Raw genomic sequence first — 23,165 nt, forward strand, 5'->3', positions numbered from 1 at the left:
GTTCAAAACAGTGGAAGGTTCTTGTTTATGGTTCACAGAAAGAAAGGACTACAGTAGCACTTCTGTGGAAGATTCAATCAAGACCTCCACGGAAAGAAATTGGCTCCACGTATGTTGTTCCAGGACTTCAAGCAGAAGTAGATTTGCTATCCCAGCATTGCTATCATTCTACTTGTAGCCATTTCAACACGGAAACTCTTCAGTATCTTCACATGACTTTTCTTCTACAGTTATGTAGAACTGGATTTATATTGTTTCTTCTCCCTTAGATGAGAAGGTCCACTGTTTGTCTTTCCCAGGAAAACACCCATCCCAGGTTTCTGAAACACTCATCTCTGCAGAAGGCCATAATCCAAATACATGTACATGGACTGGCAGAAAGAAAGACCTTTTCAACATGCTTCTGACAACTTGATTTTAGAAGTTGGAATTGTGGCCGGAGAGATTGCTATTAATCCTTACGAGACACTGCATCAATATGCAAGAAGAACAGTAAGGTACCCATATTATTCAGGCAACAAAATGGCAGCTGAAAGCCTGAGTTGATGATATTGTTTTCACAAACGAGAGTCTTCAACTCCGTTGGCTTACAAGAATTTGTGCATGGGTGCATGCAAACGTGAGACAGCAAAATCAGGATATGCAAACAACATCCTAGTTCAGAATGGGCTAAAAACCTCTAAACAACACTCTAGTTAGGTTTGCTTAGCAAACACCTAGAATTCCAGTCTTTATATGGAAAGATGCATTTTAGCATGATCCGCTTAAAGACGGTGTTAAAACCTCGCTTCTTCCTCCTACTGCAAGCTCTTGACAAAAGACAGTTAATACAAAAATGTAACCAACTTTGCCCTGACTGAAAACTTGAGCAAGCATCGTATGATCCAAACACTGATTCTGTACAGATAAAGCCAACATCCCCCAAAGAACAGCACACTAAACCTCTTATCTCAACAGAATGCTCTTCTGAGCATAACTTGCATCAACAAGAGACCACATTAAAGAACCATTTTACAACATTTAATTTACCTGAATCAGGTTAATACAGTAAGATTGACTCAAACTATTGAAGTGTTCAGGTGCTTCCACAAATAGAGAACTGAGAACCACAAAACTGAAACCATAACATGTTCTTTCATAAGGAGCACTTTTGGAGAATATTCTTTACAGGCAATGTGACTCAATCAAAAAAACTGCTTTGCCATATTCTGTATTAGAGAAAATGTAATGATTTTATCAGCTGTGTTAACACTTACCAAGTATAGGGTTATATAAGCTGGTCTCCTTACAGATGTTTGGGAAAATAGAAGGCAAGTAATATTTCTTAAAATTTGAGAATAAAAATGAAAATCCCTTTTCCTGGTTTTCCTTGCTCTTCCATTCTAAACTCTTAACCTTAAAAGCAAAAGAAGAAAACATCTGTTGGATAAAGTAAACATCTAGAAGTAGAAGAGAAAGATGACTGATGAAATTGTTTCTTTATACATTATTTCTATGGAACAATATCATATTTTAATAAACACTTTTTAAAAGGGTAGAAACAGAAATTAGCTGGTAAATTTCAATGAAGCAAAGACTGTTTCCCTTTAAAAGGAACTTAAACACATCAAATATCGAAACCAACAGAAATGCATCTGTTTTTATGGTCATATTAGGTAAGTCAGGAAATAAAGTCAAACTAATTGTTTGGTTTTAATATTTCAAAATATTCATAAGAAAAGGACAATTACCCATGCTACTCTTAACATCTGTTTTGACAATTTGTTTTAACACATTTTGACTAACAACTGTCCTTGTATTCGTTATAATAGATATTTGGATTCATCTCTGCGTTTGGCAATATGAAACAACCCAATTTGTCAATTGCAATTAGAAGGTACAACTTTAAAGTTGAATTATACAGATCTGCTTTTGGATTATGAGTGCTAAGCCCTCCTCATTACAAAATGTTTTCCTATTGAAAAGCATAAGTTCTTCTCAATAATAAACTCAATATCCAGTTTCTGTTTTTGTCCTGAAGAATGCATCTGTCTGCAGAGTTGTGTACAGTCTACTACAAATAAATTAAAGGAAGTTTTCAGGAAAGCACCTTCTCCAAACACACCCTATTCCTTCCTCCAAGTCCACAGTTTTATTAATGATAAATTTTCATGACAATAAGCCTTTAGGATGGAACACACGTACATACACACACCCCAAAACAGTCAACAGAATAGGTGACTAACACACAGGAATTAGTAACCTGAAGTCCTTTTAGCAGTATTAAATACCAAAAAGGTAGCTATTCATCTTGAAATTTTCCGTGCTTCTAAAAAAACTTTAGCAGAAGACTCCAGCATTCACACAGCGAATAAGTTCTGTGACACTTGTCTGAACAACATCTAAATTTAGATGTAATGCTACCACTTTACTAGAGGGAGGACAGTTCTCTTCAAGAATGTAAGGGGGTAATTTTAGTCGAAGTTAACAGTCATCATTAAGCTACAGACCACAAGTATGATGGCCTCTATTCAATGCTGGAGATGCTGGAAGCAATTACATGAGGCTGCATATTATTCCAGTACTGTGAGTTCACACAGGAAGACAGATAAAATCAAGTCATGAAATGTTATACTCTATTTTGATAGTATCTGTGCCACTGTCCAGCCACTTTAGCATAACCTCTAAAAGCATGAGGAACTTATAGATTGGTCTCCCATTGGGTTCTGCTTTGTAATTCTGACCGAGAAGGTCAGTGCCCTGGAACACCTACAGACTGTCATACAGCCAAGCAGTTTGCTGAGCATAACAGCAGAGCAGGCTTTGAAGCAGTGTGCTAACTGGCCAGCAAACTAATTATATACTAATAGCTTAGCCAAACAGCTTTTGATAGGAGCTCCTGCCATGCCCTGTCTTAAGCATCTGAAATACTGACAAAGATCACAGAAGTGTTAAAGTACAAAGGGAAAGACAGTGTGAGGTAGTAAGAGACACTCAAGTTGCGTGCTGTGGACTAGATACTTACTCAAGCCTTTATTTTCTGTTCACTGTTTAGTTCTATAATCTGCCTTCTAGGTAGCTTGGGACATGTATGATCTTATTACCTAGTTTTCACAAAGCAATGCCACTAAGTGAGTATAATCTCATCAGTGCAGTTACTTTCAAGCATAGCTTTGTCAGATCTGAAGCATTCCAAATACTTACTGCTTCCCACTGCTTCTGTTTTGAAAAGGTTCACTTGCACAGCTGTACCAGTAACCCCAAACTCTGTGTAGCATACTGTATTACACCTAGGTTTACAAGTCTCCTAGAACTAAAGCCCCAGAAAGTACAGCTAAGATAGCTACAAGAGTCACAGCTCAATCCTCACGAGATCTGGGCAGTACATACCTCGTAGATCAGAAAAAGACACAAGCTCTTGCTAGAAAGCCATAACCTCTGTACCAGACTCTTAACATACCCCAACGTATTTCTAATAACTAGAACTTTTCAGTAGCTAAGAGTTTCCATTAGAGAATGGAGAAGCTGTACATATAATCTCATGTAACAACATCAATTCTGGAAAGAGATGGAGGAAAAATATGATGCTGAGCACAGATACACTGTCTGTCCCAGTTTTACAGATCACTGAGTCTGACATCCTATTTCCATTTGGTTTTGCCAGCTAGCCTGCGTATAAGCCTAGGAAAGAGGCCAGCAAAAGTTTGCTCAGACTTGTTAAAACCCTTAGCAAAAAAAATCCAGTGCTTTCAGTTACCAGTTTCCCCTTAGTTTGAAAAACAAAATCCCTGACCATCAAGAAGCCTACACTATAAGGAAGGGCCTAGTTGATCCTTTCACTGGTTGAAGACAACATGGTGAGGAGACAGAAATGGGAAGAGAGCTGGAATCTGCATTTCTTGCAATGACTGACAAGCCTGTTTTTTAATCCATGCGTCAATCTGATGCAGGACCCGGTGGTGAAAGGTCAGTTCACAAGACAACTGAGGATTTTCTAAGAGACTGGGCTTTTTATGAAGGACTTGGTGGGATGGGGAGGGATGTTAAACTATCTTTATATATGCTTGCAATATAAGGAGTGCTCATAGCGAATTATTCGCCTTGTAATGAATAAACAGATGTTAGCTATTTCATATTTATTCGTTTGAAAACTATAGAACATACCTGAATTACTATGTATTTCAAAAGCGCTTCTAAGAAATAGCTTGTTAAGTCTTCTTGTCCTTTATCTCCCGATTGCGGAGGAACAAGTGGAGTGATTTCCTCTATAGTCACTTGAGCTATTAAAAAAACAACAGGTCTACATTTATACCATTTCTTTCCATGCATAAATATCTACCAAGTAATGAAAGTAGAAATGTACAGACACCTACAGGCAAAACATACTAGCTCAAACTTACTAAATTTCACTAAAGTAAGAAATTAGTTCTGTGTTGGTTTATATCTAAAAATACAGAAGACAAATACATTCTCCGTATGCATCTTGGGAATCCACCTGTTAAAACACAATTTTTCCAAAAGGCGTTATCAATTTATTATTTGCATAAATTCCAAAATGGAATGTAATGTTTGTATTTTACAAATGCCAAACCTCTATATCTTTCATTATTTTCTTCATTTAGCAATTCACCAGTTAATTTGCATAAAGTTTTAGCTTTATACTTCCTTTGCCTCTAAAGTGAAGCTAGACAGGTATTTATTTTATTCTTGATCCCGCAGTTACATATTTGCATTACACCCTTTGTACTCTGCAATTCTGTGCTGCCTACATCCTGTTTAGATTTGTTCCTCCTTTCCTGCTGTAGATACGTACACAAGATAACTCTAAAACAGGACTTAATCTAGCAAACTTTTCTCTGCAGAGCTGAAATTCAGCAGCTAGCATCAGCTTTCCTTCAGTAAATTTAATTAACAATGAAGGAGACACTGTTTGCTTCTATAAGCAATGCTTGCATCAGCTCTGAAGCACTGGGTAGAGATGGGGAAAAAAGTAACAGCACCTTCTGCTCAGAAGAAAAAGTGGTTAGCTTCTTATTTGCATTTGTGTGAATGCACAGTTTGCACTTGACTACCCAATTCCAAGTCATCAATAAACCTGAAATCCTAACAGGTACACGTAGAGTTAGGAAGCAAGTTTCCCTAAAGCTACAAGTGTCTGATACTGCTAGAGTGAACAAAGGAAAATTTGTTATAAAAAGATCGTAACAGAAAAAAAATCACCCTTACTCTACTGATTACTCAATATTGATCACTCAATTATATTGGCATTAAAAAAAGTGTAACAAGGTTATCTCAGAATGCTCAAGCCTTTCCAATGATGTAGACCTTTTTGACCTCATCTTCTGCAATTTAAAAGGTGCAATTTTTTTGGAAAATGCCTTCTGAGCCATAAGAATATTGCAGCTTTAATTGCCTGGTCATACACAGACACAGTGTGAAGATCAACTGTTTGGTTTTACAAGTTGCCTTAACAACTCATTATTGTCTTGAAAGCCATAGCAGAAACTACTATTTTTTTCTAACCCCCTAGAATAAAGCCAAAGCAAGTGCAACAGTTCAGCACAAGCAGAGCATGCCTATGCAAGTTTTCAGTAGATGCAACATCTGCTTGTAATTCTTAAAAAAATAAATGAAATTGGTCAATTTATTTTCACCCACCATGTGCTGAGCTACCATTGCCATATGTTTAAGAAAAGCCAGCAACAACAAAAAAGGACAGTGTTAATATTCAATAAAACCTCAAACTATCAGGAAACACATTAATAGATCCATAATCTTCCTGAGTACAAACACTGCTTCAACTTTCCTGCTCTGTGCTGAGAATTGAATTATGTGAAGAACTGAGTAATGTTATCAAATTACTTACTTTCTTGAACATTAAGAGGAGGGTTAATAAGATTATCTAGTGTTCGGGGACCATATTCAGATTGTGGTGATGAAAATCCAGGAATTAAGCAAGAAAACATCCATAATTGTTCTCTACTGCAGTTATTTTGAAGTGCTTGCAGCCACAGTAGAAAGAGACGTACACCCTCTCGACGTATCTTAAAAAAGAAAATGGAACAAGTTAGCTTGGCCCAAAGCACTTTGACATGTCCTGGAAGGAGGAGAAGAAAGGGAAGGGTAGAAAAGATGAACATAGACAGACAGTATGGCCACTAGCAGAGCCAAGCTAGAACATCTGCAGGTCCTTGATGAAATGCAAGGACAACCCTGGCATCTTGGCACTGCTGTTTGTCCCAGAGTCTTTCATAGGGCTTTCCCTGAAAGAAGAGGAAGAAAACCAGCGTGCATCTAGACATTTGCTTGAATACAGTAGTGCAAGAAGCCATCTGAAATTTTCAGAAAATCCAAATAACATCATAAGATTTCTAAACATGTTTGTGAATTAAAACAGCATAGTGAGCTTTTTTTTTTTTTTTTTGCAGCAGCAGGAGGACTCCTTCTACCCTTTTTCATTCCTCCTTCAAGGGAGGTGATGGAGTCCTAGAACAGTCCGCTCCTGACTCTCACGCTGGAAAATTTCAGCGCCAATCAAGCCTGCAGATGGTTTACAGAGAAGTGGCACAGTTGTTTGCTGCTATACCAAAACTACATGGGCAACTTTTGTCTCATGGTCAACTGTTATTACACTACCTATTAGTCTCTTTGACCTAGATAATCTTCCACTTTTAAGACAATCTCAGCTCCAAAAACAGTTTCTTTGCCCCAACAACAAATGATAAAGGCTTATTTCTGCTGTAGTACAAAATCCTTCAACCACTTGCACAAATTCTTGGCTACTCTGTATAAGCACATTACTACTGTGAGTAGTTCTACTGAAGTAAAGGTAATGATTAAAAGTAATTACTTCATGACACACAAGTCACGACCACACTCCTGTGATTTTACCATAAACATTCACTCTTATATTCTAGTGTTTTTAAACATTTTAGACAAAATTAATTAGTATATAACTTTCTCAAATACCTTTAATGAATTTCCAGTATGAAGAAGCTTCTTTAAAATCAACCCTGAAAAAAAGAAAAATTTGTTGCTGTTCTTTGTCAAGTAAGATGTCAGAGTTCTCGGTCAGACTTGATAACACCTTTTAAACAAGTCCTTGGCAATCTCCAGTTTAATCTTGGTGAACTTTTTATCTTCAGGCAATTCTCTCAATGCCAGAAGGAAAAAAAAAAGACCACCTTTCATACCTTCCTTATAACCCATAACATCTTTCCCAAATAACTTTTTGGGAGGTATACATTAAAGATAAATGGGTAACTCTAACATTATAGTTATTAATGTTCTTTCTCAACAGCCCAACTTTATTTGTACCTAGAAGAGCATCTTACTACATTGTTGATTTTTGTTGTTGTTTCATTCCACACATACACACCCTGCCTCTTTTTTTCCCCACCCCCCTACCTTGCTACTCTTTCAAGACTTTAATCCCTGTTAGGGCACTTACAGGTTTATGAAAAGAGTAGTGCGAACTAAGAAAAGAGTAGTGTGAAACAGCTACTAATAAAAAATAAAATTAAAAAAATGAAAAAAGAAAATTAACTTACCAATGCTATGAAATTGCCATCTCTGATGAATCCTTTCTGGAAGGAGTTGCAAAATTTTCTACAAAAAAAAAACAACAAAATGGAACCCACAGACCTATGTTGCAGATACCACAAACAGAAGGCTAAGAAGCACTCTCACCAAGGCCACGGATCAGAAGCTGAAGGGTTAATTTAGAAAGTTTCCGCACTGCTTTCTTTGGAAGCATTACTGTCCTTTCAAGATAATTCTCTTCCTAAAGTTAAGAAGTCTGTCAGAGCCTTTGGGCTATCTAGCAAGTCCTGTAGACTTCAGATGTTACCGTGGTTTATCTGGCTTCACTGCCTCTGCTGGATATTACTTCTTGCAGCACTGGGAGCAGAACGGGACAAATGTCTCAGCTTTCCCCGTTCACAACAGGCTCTATTAGGCTAATTCCACCTTTATAGTGGCTTAAGCGAGCATGTTCAGCTGTGAACTTGTCTCTGTGGCACTGGCAAACGTTTGCTTCAGACTTCTCAACAGCGAGGTAAAGAGCTCCAGCAAAACAAAAAAGGGCAGAGGTGGGGCAATAATAATCTTAACACCTCTGCAGCTTTCAATTCAATACCATCTTTCAAATAGTAGGAAACACAACAGTAACAAAGGCACTTCAATATTTATGTCCAAGGCATTAACAGTTTGTAAACAAGCTGATTTCCCAAACAGATTATTAGCCCTGTCCTTCTAGAAGCCTGTGCAATTACTCCCAAAGCACAGGTCACCTAATACAGGTGACCTGGATCCTTATGCAGGATTCAGGGAACAAACAAACTAGCTCTTTTCAGATTCACTCTCCTTTTAACAGCCAACCCCACAGTTTTAAGCACCAACGTACATTACAAAAAAAACAAACCAAAACAAAAAAACCCTCTTGAATCTGTGTCCAACATTGTAATAAGCGTTCAGCAGCTTTCAATGAAGTATTCTTAAAAAATCCTGATTCCATGATCAAAAACTTCAATCAAAATAGAAAAGAAAAATGACATTAAGTTATTTCTAAATTATGATCTCTGATCTGAAATGGTCTGATTTTATTCAGTTAGAATCTAAATCATTTTAATTAAGTCAGGCTATGCTTTTGGTAAGGATATTGTGAAGTGTTATTTTCAGATCATAGATGTCTCCAAGAATAAAAGGGACCTATAAAAACTAGCTCTGCAGCAGCAATCTAATTATTATGAGAACAAACTCAGGGATAACATGCAATCAAAAACCAAAGATTAAGAGTAATCAGAGATCACTTTTATAAGAATTTCAAAGTGTATGATACATGGGGAGTGGGAGGGGAACACCACCACAAAAACAAACTTGGGAACCATCCACAAATGTAGAAAACGTGTTTCTTCCGTTAAGATACCTTCCTGAAACAGAGCAAGTCAAATTCTTTTTCTTTTTACATTAACCGCATATATTCAACACTAAGCAAAAGGAAAAGGGAATGCAGTTAAGCATAAAGCATGTTTCTAGGTGACTGCAGGATAGCTATACTGTTACTATTCAACAGGACTAAATTCAAAGTCAAAAACTCAGGAATATTCAAATTATCTTACCTCAAAAATAAAAAGAATAGAATCTAATTCTTCTCTCTGAGACTTGTGACCTAGATGCAATTAAAAATAAATAGAAAATACCAAAACAAGATTTAAGGAACACTGAAAGAGATCCTTAAACATATAAAACAAAGACATTCATTTCTAAAACTTTAAGAATTATTTTGTATTTCTTCTGCAAATACAAAGCAGAAGTATATTTTGATTTGTTATGATGTAAAACATGTACAGTTTATATAACTTTCTATTATAGCATCAGCAGTTAGCAGAGATTAAGTTACACACTATCTTGTGAAGCAAAGCTTTCTGTAATTCTGCAGACCACCAAAAGCCTAATATCTTAATAATCTTCCTTTTGCAAAACTGAAAAAACAGGCAGAGAATAAACTCTCCTTCCTCAATCCACACTGCATGCATCTTTAGTTGCTCTGCCTTTATTTGCCACGTTAGTGCTTACATGTATTTCTGCATACCTAATGCAATTTGTGATCACAGAAGCACAAAGACATAAAAAAGTGTTCTATTTGAAATACCCACCTTTTTGTTTAAGACCTACTTCAATAGTCACAAAGTTTTCAAAGAACACATAATATATATGTGAGAAATGTACGTCAAAAAACTGTTTGAGATCAATTGATTCCGCATTGTCTGAAAAACAGAACAGAAGATCATTTTCATTCTTCTTCAGATATTCAGTCACCCACAATATACTTTTATCCAATAGTAATAATAGGAGATATTTAAAACAAAAAAAGTAATTATTATTGCTAAAGAAGTCCTTGAAGTTTTCATTCTTTTAAGCAGAAGCCAAATGAAATTCCATATGGCATGCCATAAGTGCCTTGCAAACTTCAAAACAGGGAACAGCATCTTCTTGCATGACTGTAACACCTGCAAACCCCCGTGATGAACCAGAATTCCACCAATACTAGCACTGTACTTATGAACACTTGTGTGGAAATCCTCAAAGAAATACACAATGATTTATCTAGATTAATTTTAAACCCACTGTTCTAATGCTTTCATACCAATACATTCACTGAACCAAAACACAGTCCCTGCTCTGATATTTAACTGTGAAAAACTAGAAAAACTAGAAACTAGCAGAAGAATTGCAGGGAAGCACACAGGAACAGGGAGGCTGTTTAAATATTTTAAACAGTATTTACAGTACCCCCAATTCAATTTTATCACAAATCCTGCCACAAAATTTTCTAATACACATTCAATTTCTGCAATATCCCGGCTTTCTTGCATTGTCTTTCACAGTCAGCGTGGTGGAACCAGAGTGCTCTTGAAGATAGTGCTATGTTAAAAATTAAGATCAACTCTTCAAGCAAGGTGGCTTAGCTAGCACTAAACTTTGCAGTCCAGGTAGGTAGGTGTCTTCCTGACCATCTACAGGATTACCAAACCTTCAGTGTTGCAGACCACTTGCAGGCTGTTCACAGATCAGCAGCTGAACCGCTAATAGTTTAGAGTCTACAATATTACAGGACAACAAAAAAACATTTTGACTCTAAACAAAGCGGCCCGTGATTTGCAGGAGGTCAGGGCAAGTTCTTAATCACAACAGTTCTTAATTTTTGGAAATTCCTAAACTCTTTAGGAAAAACTAAAGACTTGCCTAGATAACCAGATGAACAGTGAATCTTCATTATCTGCATCACCATCACTGTAGTAACACTTTCATATGTATAACTGGTGCCGTGGAAAAGCCCTGTGTCTTTTCAGAGCTCTGCTCTGGGAGGAATTTCAGAGGACACTCCGTTTTAGTTTCCAGTTATCTATTTAATACCATGTGGTGTCAGTCACCTCAGAAAAGAGCCAGAGGAGCACTGCTGACCTATGGCGTTACCACTGACACCTGGTGAGCACTGAAAGCACACCTCCAGAGCAGACACAGCTCAGGAGTAGGATGCAAGTCAAAAGGTCCTTAACTTTGAAGCTTTTCTAGCAAATGAAATTCACTCTTTTCTTCCTAAGATCCCACACAATAGCATAAACAAAAGGAAGTTTATGGAATTCAGTTAACCACTGGGTGCTTGCAATAAGTTCTATTGCTTCAGGATGCAAGGAAATAAAAATAGAACTTTTGAATAGGAATTTTGTCCTCTCATTACCTGAAAATAACACGCACACTTTCTGTTACTGCTGAAAATTAGCTTTCCTTTTAAAGAAGGGAAAACACGCTTGTTGGTCTGAAAGGGCACCGTTTGCCACCTAGAGTAAAGGACAGCTTTTGCTCACCATCAAACAGCACACTTAGTGGCTCTCTAAGTTACTGATCAAGAAACTTGGGACCTGGGCACAGCTGGACCAAGAACCTCAGCAAGAAGAAAAAAAAAAAAGCAAGCAGATAGAGCACAGAAATAATGACACAGACCTTGGAAGATTTTGGTCTGGAAGTCACCTTGTGTGGCCACCTGTGCAGATGGTTCCATTTCACTGCTGCCCCTGTGCTCAGCACAACCCATGACTGCAACAGGCACAAAGATTACTGCTCTCCTTGATGACTTTACCAAAAACGCATCCCTTGCTCACCATTTGGATTTACCCAACTTCCAGCCATACACTGTTGTGTATAGCTCCATTAAAATCTGATCATTTTCGCCAATGAAAGTGTTTCTAAAATTTTCAGTTCACCTTTATCCTTGTGATCAACCAAAAGGTACAGCTTTTCAATCCTCTCACCTTAAACCATTTTCTTCAACCCAAAGCCATTTGTCTCTTCTCTATGCTCCCTCGAAGTACCACAAATGCTATGCAGAGAGGTAAAAACCATTTCCTCTACAAGGAGCACGTGCATGCCCCTTTCACACAGCCTTGAACTGGGAATTTGCAGGAAGTTGCTTGTCTGCTTTGGCTCCTGTAACTTTCCTGCCTTCCTAGGAGAGATGTAGCCATTTTGCATGTAGTGGGATTACACAGAAACAGGCTTGCCTCCCTAGCTTACAATTTCTTTTTAAACAAAAGAACTTTGTATCCTCTTACCACAGCTTCATGCAACTGACACAAACTAATGTGTTCCTTGTGTTCTTGGTACTCGTGCCCAGACGGAAAAGAAAAAGGACTCAAAAATAGATCTGGCACCACTTAGAATAGTTTAAAAAGTATCCCAGAACAGGACAGGGAAAAATGGGGCAATATATTTTACTGTACTCCAAGAACATAAAAACCGAACCTTCAACTGTACAAAAAAAACAGTTCCAATACAATAAAATCCAAATTTCCAGCATCATTTACGGAAGTTTTGCCAAGAAAACTTAATTTTCTTCATGTTTCCCAATAGCAATAAACATGGAGTTTTGATTTGAGTTTTCCTTACTACTTTTCTATAACCTACAAATTGGTACAAATCTGATCTCTGCATTAACTGTGTTCTTTTTATTTTTTTTTAATAAAGGGAGAAAGCTACATTTAAGCACAAAGAGGCACCATACAACTTCTCTGTCCTTCCCTCCTCCCCCGAAGCTTTTATGAAAGCAGCAGTTGTTTTTTCTAGGTCCAGCATTAAGCAAGTAAATTAGCATTTCCTACGGAAGTTGTAGAAACTGTATTCTGTTTACAAATTCAGTTCTATTTTGTTGTACGATACAGAGAAACAAACTAAAAATGGAAGACAAGGTCTAAGGTAGCGGTACAAACCTCACCACAAGAGCAACTGAGTATCAGATCAACCAGAATTCAGGTTTCCATTAAATCCCTTAAAACTTGGAAGTTGTACTATTCCCCATCTTATAGACAAGAGCTGTAGCACAGGACTAAATGAAAACAAAACATCAGAACCAAATAATAAAAAAACTCCACCTCTCCTATCAGCTTCTATGCTTATACGCAACTATACTTTTAGGAACTTACTTTCATCTATTTTCAAATGGCCAACTGCTCTATCAGGAACTTGGTTTCATGTATTTTCAAATGGCCAACTCTTTTGAAGGTTAATTGTTCAAACTTTCCAAAAGGTTACATTCTTTTCAAGTACCTCAGTAAGCTATGCAGACCTCAGTGCCTGGAGAGGCTGACCATTTTAGGAAGAGCAGTTCTAGGCTTAATTCTGCTACACAACTCTCCCTAGGAGTAAATGTGTTTTCACTCAAAGGCTTTAATTACGGTTCAATTATCAGCATCTCCCTTTTTAAGGAGGAATAATTTTTATCCACAGAAGTAATTCAGAATTTTAATAAAAAATCCTTTATATCAAGCATTTGAAGAAGGATACAAACTGGATGGTATACTTAGAATTCAGTACTTCGGCATTCTAAGTCCAAGTACCATCTCAGAGAGCTTAAAAAAAAAAGTAAGAAAACAAATCCCACAAACCACTGTTTTGCGAGATGTAAAACACGAAAAGCAACAGAGACTTTTACTGTATATTTAAACTTGTACAGGCTCACCTCAGCAAAATTCTGGAAAACTTTCATGTTTACACATGTAACACCCCAATCCTCTGCAGGAGGACAACCTCAGTGAGCTTTAATACAACTCTCCTTCCCTATTTTGTTTCCTACATATTACATTAAAAATGATTATAAACTAATCTGCAATATCTGTTGCATATTTATGAATGAGTTGAGTAAGCAAGGGAATACTATGTAGATGACTGCACCTCCATGTGAAATTAAAATCTTATACAGATAAAGCAGATAAACCTGAATTTTCTGCACAGGACAGAACTTTAGCGGTAAACAATCAACCTAGTGAACTTATAATAACCACAACAACAACAACAAAAACACACACAGATCTTAGAAATACACTAACTTTTTCTAAAGAGAGCATTAACATTCACCAGCTTCACATATAGCATCACAGAAGTTTACTGTAGCAGCTAACAGAACAGTCTACCATTATTCCAAGTTGTGGTTCATTTCACATTTGACTTTTAAGTGTTAGGGAATTTAATAGTGTGTTTATACTGCATGCTGCCACAGTTTGATAGATAACAGAAGTATTATCCTGTCTCATTCAGAGACTCGGTGGCTTTAAGTCACTTTCCCTCATCCTCACCCAAAAACACAACACCAGTGACAACTGCAACAAGCAATGACCTGGAAGACAGCCAGATCTCTAATTCCATTTCTGTAAAGCAGAGGCCTGCTACGGGCTGAGTTTTCAGTATCAATTCTCACAATAAATTGGTGGCTTTAGTAAGCAAGAAGTTTCTAAGTGTCCTAAAATTCAGTTAACACACAAGCAAAATATCCAGCAGAACTTATTCCAAACTCCCAAGGTGGAAAATTTAACTGTTGCTTTATAGCAAAGCAGTGCAGAGATTCAGTTATATATAAGCAGTCTCTGGAATATCAAAATATGTCATTTTAAAAGGTTAAGTAGAAAACATCTGGAACTAACTGATGGCTCTGACATAGTTAACAGACTGAAAAAGCGAAGAAGAGCTGATGGAAACAACCTGGTTTGCTCTATCAGTGCACTACAAGTGCACTTCTATTAAACAAGGGCTGCACCTTAGCTTTATTGTAGCAACAACAACTATTTGGCCAGACAATTCCATTTTTTGGAAGTAATTTTGTCAAAGAAAATATTCTTGAGGGTTTGGGTACTGAAAAAAGAACATACTAAAAGAAATCTTTTAATGGACTTCAATTTTGCGTTGGACAAGTCTGAACTCCAGATCATGAGCACCTTCCAGAGACAAACGTACAAGGCAAAACCCATGAATAAATAAGCACATTAACAGCACCAATGAACATGGTCTACGTACAAAGCGTTGCCAAATTTCAACACCAGTGCTCTGTAGGAATGAGCAGCGCGGCTTACAGCTCTCCAACCTAATAGTTTCAGGTTGCCTGCAGACTCCAGAGGAGTTACAACACCGGTGAGCTTTACAAAAATACTTCCATGACAACTCAGGCGTGTTCCAGAAGGTAGGTTTTATCTGAGTAACTTCAAACACTTCCACAGCAGTATACTTATTTCCATTGCGAACTGCCACAAGCTGAACCCACGCAGACCTTTCCCTCGCATCCAAGAGGTCAGAGCCGTCCCTTTGTCTGGTCTGGGACTTTGATCCGATTCCAGCCCTTGTCCTTGCAAGCCGGCAGCACTGGCCAGCGCTGCTGCCTGGAAGTCAAGCGGAACATTGGCCAAAATCCTAAAGCAAAGCACTTCTTCCCCCTGGCTAAAACAGATCAGAAAGGGTTCAGGCTTAAGACTGACAGAACACCAACTCTGATGCCTTAAACTGTACTTAGCCTGCAGCCGAACCCATGAATACCGCCGGTGACATGTCCTCCGCAGTTAGAATTACCAGGAGAGGGAAATAAAAAAATACACACAACTCAGGCCAAAAATAATACAGCGCTGCATATCCACAGAAACTTCTGGAACAGTTATCTCCAGAGGAAATTCCAGGCAGCCAGTTTGCTGCAGCTCCCCACCCGCCTTTCATCTGAACAGCCGTAAAACATTTTTTGTTTCTTACAGTACATCAGCGATACTCTAATGAACGATGTTGACCATGTGCAACACCAATGAATGTCATCCAGCTGAAGCATTAGGGCTGGCTGCCAGTGAGATACATTTCTTAAATTAAAATCCCTTTAGACAAATGCAATCTTTGTCTAAGTATATTGTTTAACATTGAGAAATATATCAGACAATGTCAAATATAGACTGTCTCATTCTGTCCTGCACAGTTTGACTTCTCCCTTTCAGAGATCACTCACAGGAGATGTCGAGCACTAACCAACCGCTGGGAACACCAAAACCAAATAACTAAGAAGATCCACACTTCAAACACTCTGCTCTCTTAGCATTAAACGTTAACAACCATGCTCTCCATGGCTACAGAGATACAGTGTATTTTAAAGGTATCAGACACAAATAAAATAATTTTTGAGAAACAAAATACTCCTTTTTGCTTTACCCTGGATTGACAGATTACAGGCCTGTAACTCCTCCCCTACCAAAAAGTAGAAAAACAAAGGATTTCCCTTAAGAATTCAGCCATAGAAGTAAATCCTAAACTGAGCACGTTAATTCGTCTTGCTTGCACAGAGTAAGACTATGCAGAAATCATTAAAGATATCAGGGTTTTAGCTTTCTTTATATACATGTATTTAAAATTCAGACTGAAACCACATATTCAGCCGTAGCAACAACATGTTTGGTACCAAAACCAGAAAAAAACAAGCAGTCAATACTGTTAAGGTATGACGGTATGAAAGGGTCAAATACCTAGCTGCCGTAATTATTTACAGAGATCCCAAAGCACAGCTTTAACAACAGGACAAATCAAGCATGACTTGATGCTTGAAGAATTACTAGAATGAACTTCTAAGAGCTATCACTTTAAAACCAGAGAATCTTAATTATGTTGTTACTAGCGTTTATGTGCATATGCACAGCAAAAGGACCTCTTTGATGCTGAGGTCCAATTAAGCAGTGCAACACTGATGATAAGAAAAAGGCACTATTATTTCCATGCTATTTCCTCTTAACAATCCCCCAAATGGCCATTAGCTGACAAGGCTGAGCCACTTCCACGCCGTTGGCAGCAGAATCCCACGCCATGCTCCTGCGCTCTTACCACCAAAGCAGCTCTGGGTAAGCGCAACTGCCACAGCTTTCCCGGTGTAGAGGAACCAGAGAGAAGAGTTTGATTAAAAAGAGTCACATGCTGACAGAGACAGTGCTAGCAGCCTGTATGCTTCAAAGGCACGTCCCAGAACTAATTAAATAAAGAGGATGATCAGTTCTCTATAGGAAGAAACTAACCCACCTTAAAAGCATCAAGTCTCTCGACAGAAGATAGTTCCATCTGTTTCAAGAAAGGTACTGCAGCGGCAACACACAAAGGCAGATTACCTTTGCTCACAGACTGATAAATCGCAGGATGACTTCTTCAATCTCTTTCCAATTTTTCATGGCAGTTCTTAGCATTAACAGCACTTATTACTATTTGGAGGTTTCCTCCAGGCTTTGACCTCTATAAGGAAACCTAATGTCTGTGACATGCATAAATTGGTTATTTATTGTATTTACTTTAACAACTAATTTAAATAATTAGGAATTGGTCACCTAAATTTCTCTGAATTTTCCTTGGTTGCTTAATTACGAAACGGACTGAATAAATATCCCATGAAAAAAGCCATACTGAGCCAGAGCAGAGAACCAGGATACTGGACTGAAGTGGCAAAAAGCAGATTCTACATGAGGTTTGTTTTTTTTTTTTTTTTTTTTTTTTTTTTTTTTTTTTAAGGCAAATACATTTACCCCCCACTTTACCCATACCTGGTAGACAGGCTAGCGCTCAGGAGCTCCCCAAGCCAAAATCTTCTACTGTAACTTCAAATTCGGTAGCTCTTAATAGGCTTTACTTCCTAGTCTTTTTCATGTACGTTTCCACATTTTTCACTCTCTATCCCTCCAAAAAGGGATTCCAAAGATTTCTTTTTACATTAAACTTTTATTCTTATCTGGGCCACTCTCATCTCTAAATCCTCTCTATACTGACTACAGCAACAAGACTAGTAATGCCGCAGTGATATTTTCAGATAACTTCACTACTGTTTTATGAAGACAAAGTTTTCTGTATACTTTAGGCAGACTAATTTGCATTTTTGACTAAAATTAAACTGAGCTGTCAACAACAGGATTTTTTTTCTTGAAATGATACAACTCATGGGATTCTAAGTTGTCTTGTAAAAGGCATTTACGTAATTCCATCTAATATGCACTATTTTTAATTTGTTAAAAATAAACGTTGCCTGCCTTTGTGCTATCCAGTCACTTAGCTTCGTATTATGTTCTCTGAAACTGTTCACTCTCTTCTGGTCTTGTCTAACAACCATATGATCCTAGCTTAAATATTTTTAGATAATGTCTGACTTGCACTGCTGCTTTGTGGGATTCAACTGTCCATCTTTCACCGTAACGAAATGGTTTGTATCTGTCTTCTTTGGCTAATAGATAACAATCAGTCTAAAATTCCTGACCACTCTGCCTCTATTCATGACTATTTCATTATCTTCGTAATGTCTAAATGGAAAACGAGTGCTTTTGATGCCTTGCTAAAATACAAGGAAGATGAAGTAGCACTCCTTTCTTCCTTGCAAGTCTTAACCACGAATCTAAGGCCATGTTTCAGTTTATTGTCACTGAACCGAACACTAAAATGCCGAGCAAAAAAAATAATTCTGGTCCAATGCACTTTGCCATTTATGAACAAGAAACACTTATCCCCATTCTCTGCATGCAAAACATCAGAGAATTCTCTTCTTGACGGTCTTTTAGTCTCCGATACACAGAGGCTAAGAGCAATGAACAAGACATACAATTTTTCATTAATGAAGATACCAAACAGAGATTCCATTCCTCTCCCCCAGACAGCCTGCTGGCACTAGCTCGCTTGGCTCCCCTGAAGCACATGGAAACATGCTGATTATTATGCTGGGGTGTGTGTGAGGTGGGGGGAAGTTGTCACTGAAGAAAAAAGATAAACAGGAGAATGCAGCACTAAGCTGCTCAAGCTGCAGGATGGTGTCTGCATCCAAAGCCATCTCAGGCAGCAGTCTGTCCCATGTGGGCACATTTCTTTTCTTTAATCTGGTCGTGCTGACTAGTCAAAGAAACAAATGGAGAAGAAAAGGCATAGAGCTTACACTTTGAAGGCCTGTTTAGGGAGGAGAGAAATTTAAGGAATAAAGCAAAGATGTGATCACAGAAGAAAATGGACTTCAAATAATCTGCACTACACTTCTCTTGCACTCAACTACAAATTAGAGAAGTATCCCTCTGCTCCCCTTACAAAAAAAACACATTGTTTTTGTACCTTGTGGATCTAAGATACGCCTGCATAACAATAGAAGTTTGTAGATGGATACAAGACAGACAAACTGAAGAGCAGTGTCACACCTTTCCCTACACACAGTCATACACTGAATTGTATTCTCCCAAACTTAGAGAAAGCATACGCGAGAGCTGTGCTAAAACAGCCAAGAAATACGCATGTGCGGTGGAAAAAGGAGAATGGCCATCACATGAAAACATGTCCCAGCAGATTTAGTCTGTCCTAAAGCCAGTAAGCAGAAACCCAAGATTAGATAAGAACATTTGCTTGACACAGAGCTCACAGCTTGCATCTCACTAAATGCACCTGACTGTTAACAAACCTGAAGGAAAAATCTTGTAAATAGAAGACAAGTTACAGAAACACCAAATCCAGAACAAACCAGATCAAAATCAGACAAATATAATGTTTTGAAGACTACAGCAAACTGGAAACATTCAGCATGCTTTACCCAGTGTACTGCCTACTGGGGTTAACCCACAACAGCCAGGAAAACTAAATTCAGAGCTGTATTTAGTTTCTTTATAATGATCTTTCCTCTTAAATTTCTTCAACTGATTAAGGAGCTAAAAATAAACATAAATCAACATAAAACAAGCCACAACTGGCTCAGTGCAGCTAGCTAGGACGAGTTCTAAGATCCTGAGTGAGGCAAGAGGCTATATCTGACTACCGAAGTGTCTGGGATAGCTCGCTACAAAACTATTCTCCATTTCAAAAGACATAATTACATTACAGAAATAAGTCATGCAGCAACAGTTGCTGCCATGTGGGAACAGCTGTTTCTTCAAACACTAATACAAAAGAAAAAAGAGAGCAAGAACCGTTTTCCTTTGAAAGGAAAGAATTCAGCTTTGCAGGCTGAGGACAATCTACTTAAATACCCCCAGACTGTGGGCAGAACCCAAAATAATCCATTCAACACTCTGTTCTAAATACGGAATGCAGTTGCCCTTGACCCTGCTCTGCTCACACATTAATAAACTGTCAGAAACAACCCATACGGTTACTGAACTTGAGGACCCAAAACATGCTCGAGAGGAAGCTGCTTTTTTCAAGGACAGCTCGATGACAAGGACCTAGATCTCTACAAACACCTCCAGCTAGCAGATATTTTGGAATGGTTAACTCTGCCTTTTCCATTAGGCATGTTACTGCATATAATCACACAATATAATTCGCTGGTCAGGTTAAACAGCTGTCCGCACTGCACTACGGTGGCATCTAAGTGCTTATGCTCCCTTCTTGACCAATTTGCGAAGCAGAGATGTCTTTGGGATAGCTGTATGGATGCCCACCTACTGGGGTCCTGGTGAGCACTCACCCTGGTAGCTCCAACTCGAGAGAACACCGTTGTTACTTTAGGTACTGGTGGAAAACGGATTAGGGAGCCAGGGGCCCCACTACTGCTCGCTCACCACTTCTATTCAAACTCACTGACTTCACAACAGCGTTTTGGTGGGGAAATCCACCCGTTTTTCACTTCTGTCCCCCGCTGCCCCATGAATTCCTCCCCCAGATAAGGTGGGGTTGCTGGTGCCTGGGCACAGCAGCGGGGAGCGGAGCTCCTGGGGCCCCCCGGCCCGGCCCAGCCCCGAGGCTTGGGGTTGGGGCTGCGGTCGGGGTGTCCCTGCGGGCCCCGAGCCCCCCTCCCGCCGGTGCCCCCGGCCTCCAGCTCCCTCCTCCGCCGGGGCCAGGGGGCGGCGGCCGCACAGCGCCGCGGGCCGGACCCCGCTCGCCGCCTCCCCCCCCCCCCGCCTCACCCACCGATAAGGACGCGCAGGTGCTTGAGGCGGGTGAGCGGGTCCTTGCGGGTGTCCAGCACCTTCTGCGTGGATTTCCGCACGTCCCCGTGCGGCTTCTTGGAGAACATCCCGCCGGGCCCGGCCCCGGCGCCGCGCTCCAGAGGCGGGCAGCGGCCTCCGGATCCGCCCGCACCGGGGCCCCTACATAGCCGCCGGCAGCGACGGCAGCGGCAGCAGCAGCAGCAGCGGCGGCGGCGGCGGCGGCGGCGGCGGCGGCGGCAGCAGCAGCACCGCCTCCTCCGGCCTCCTCCTCCTCCTCCGGGGCGGCGGGGCTGGAGGGGCCCGGCGGGGGCCGGGCCGGGCCGGGCCTGGGCTCCCCCTTCCTTCCTCCTTCCCTCGCTCTCCTCCCGCTGCTTCACGACAGCCGTCAGGTGCGACCCCGGCCGTCCCTATGGCAACGGCGCCGTGACGTCACCGCCGGAGGCGCGGCGGGCGGAGGCCGGTGGCTTGAGGCGGGGGGAGCCGCGCCCGGCTGGGCCTCGTCCTGCCCCGGGACCGGGGAGAGGGCCCGGCGGCCCGGCGTGCTGCTGAGCCCGGCGGCAGGGAGCGGGCCGGGAGCCGCTGGTGGCCGTTCAGATGTAAAATAGAAAGTTAACCAGCTTTTCAGGTGCTCCTGATGGTACAGAGGCACTGAAATGTAGCGAGGTAAAGGAAGTTGGACCCGATGATCTCTCGAGGTCCCTTCTGAGCCCTACAGTTCTGTGTGGTTTTGTGAAGTCCTGCGGGGAACGTGGACAGAAAACGCAGGCCAGGACCGCGGTTGCCAAGGCAGTGGCTCCAAGCCTTCCAGTCAAGCCCCAGCTGAGCAGCAGGCAGCGATCTGCCTCACAGCCCCTCTTGCCTCACCAGCTCTCAAGGTGCTGCAGCTCCTCACCCCAGCTCCTGCCCATGGTCACCTCATCTCTGGTGGCAGCGCTGACATGAAGAGTGAAGTGACAGAGGTGGTCCAACCAGCGTGATACTCTGCGGCGGCGTCCTTGCCTCTGTGCTGCGCTCTTTAGGCTGCTCACGCCCTTGCTGGTCCTCAATAAATGGCAAAATGGCTCCTCAAGAATGGGAGAAATGCAAGGAACAGGCTCAAGAAGCCAAATTTGTCCAAGTCACCAGTGAGGCCTGTGGCAGCAGCCAAAAACATGTGCTGTCTGACACAGGAACTTTGCTGCTGAGGCCTCTGTTAGTACTGCCAAATTCTTGGACTTTTCAATAAACTTCTGCTAATGATTAAGACTTATGATTTCTAGTGGCTCTGCTTGAGTTATTATTTTTTTAATAGTCCCTGGTACCTGGATTTCTATCAAGGAAATCAAGTTCCCTCAGCCTGGATTTCTATCAAGGAAATCAAGTTCCCTCAGCCATAAGTGATTACAACAGCCAGAGTTTTTACTATAGGGAATACTTAACTATTTCAGACGTCATAAAATCATAGGAGTTGTCAAGAGTTTGATTATCCATGATACATAAATAACATAACCCAAATCTTTAAATGCATGGCCAATCATAGTTAATATTATGAGCAGTGGGGCAGTGGGTTTTAGTCAGCAGGGCTTTAAGGAATCAGTGTCATCTGCCCATGTGGTCTGCCACAAATCATTTCATGGTTCTATCACCTTTCTAAATAAGATTTGAGGATCAGTGATGTTATGTAATAGCTACTATTACAACTATTTGTTTTTCCATAACAGTACATTTTACCTCTGTAAGATTTGACAACTATAAATCAAGTGCTTTGTATTCTAGATCTTACAAATTCTATGCGTATTTTTGTATTTTGACAACCTTTAAAAAACACTTTGAAGAACTTACTTGCTTTTCTGATTATTTTTAGGACTTCAACTTAAGACAGAGGTTAAAAATAATAAATGAACAGAGTAAGACATCAACAAAATAGTAAATGAAAGGAGGGAGGGAGTGGTGTTAACCAAGTTAATGATGGCTTCTGTAGAGAACGTCCTCATTGAAAGCATACCAGGCAGGAAGGGCATGTTCTATAGAAGGCCATGGTCTTGCAAAAGCCTGACTTTGAAGCGTGTGACTTCAATGACTTTGATAATGCATGGAGGACAAGGTTAGAAAAGACCAGAATTAGTTAGGGAGGAGTTAGGTTGTACTACATTCTAGGTCATTATTACTGTACCCAATTCTTTGCATTTCCACTCTAAAGAAAGAACTTTTCAAATATTTTCATCCAGCCATGAGGGCACCTCCACGATTAAGTTTAACTGAAGTTGCATACTGTGCTTTAGGGTGGTGTGCTGTAATCCTCAGGGTATATGGCTTTTGCCAGTGCTACAGTGAACCATCCAGCGTAACAAATTTTTAGTTAACTTGATTGGCAACTTTAATTTGAGAAAAAGACCCCCAAATCTAAATAATTCAGGTTTGACTTGTCAAAACCAGGCTTCTGTACAACTCTTTACTTTGGTGTAACATATTGATACTGGAGTTGTT

At 40.1% G+C, this 23,165-nt stretch overlaps 1 protein-coding gene across 19 annotated transcripts in view; it reads right to left on the reverse strand.

Moving 5' to 3' along the window:
- The window catches only part of RALGAPA1 (Ral GTPase activating protein catalytic subunit alpha 1), a 132,567-nt gene extending 110,346 nt beyond the window's left edge, over window positions 1-22,221 (reverse strand). For 5 of the 19 annotated variants that reach the window (XM_080594888.1, XM_080594892.1, XM_080594894.1 and 2 more), the window contains exons 1-8: window positions 20,680-22,216; window positions 9,636-9,746; window positions 9,099-9,148; window positions 7,530-7,587; window positions 6,949-6,992; window positions 5,846-6,023; window positions 4,144-4,259; window positions 1,257-1,395 (exon numbers count right to left, since the gene is read on the reverse strand). In XM_080594888.1, coding sequence (XP_080451014.1) covers window positions 1,257-1,395; window positions 4,144-4,259; window positions 5,846-6,023; window positions 6,949-6,992; window positions 7,530-7,587; window positions 9,099-9,148; window positions 9,636-9,746; window positions 20,680-20,785 — 802 coding nt within the window. In that variant the 5' untranslated portion in view covers window positions 20,786-22,216. Of the gene's footprint in view, window positions 1-1,256; window positions 1,396-4,143; window positions 4,260-5,845; window positions 6,024-6,948; window positions 6,993-7,529; window positions 7,588-9,098; window positions 9,149-9,635; window positions 9,747-20,679 lie in introns of all 19 variants that reach the window. The other 14 variants (XM_080594877.1, XM_080594878.1, XM_080594887.1 and 11 more) reach the window with 12 other exon arrangements.
- Window positions 22,222-23,165: the final 944 nt, after the last annotated feature.

The sequence above is a fragment of the Anser brachyrhynchus genome (assembly GCF_964034855.1).
Source record: "Anser brachyrhynchus genome assembly, chromosome: 5".
NCBI classification, from domain to species: Eukaryota; Metazoa; Chordata; class Aves; order Anseriformes; family Anatidae; genus Anser; species Anser brachyrhynchus.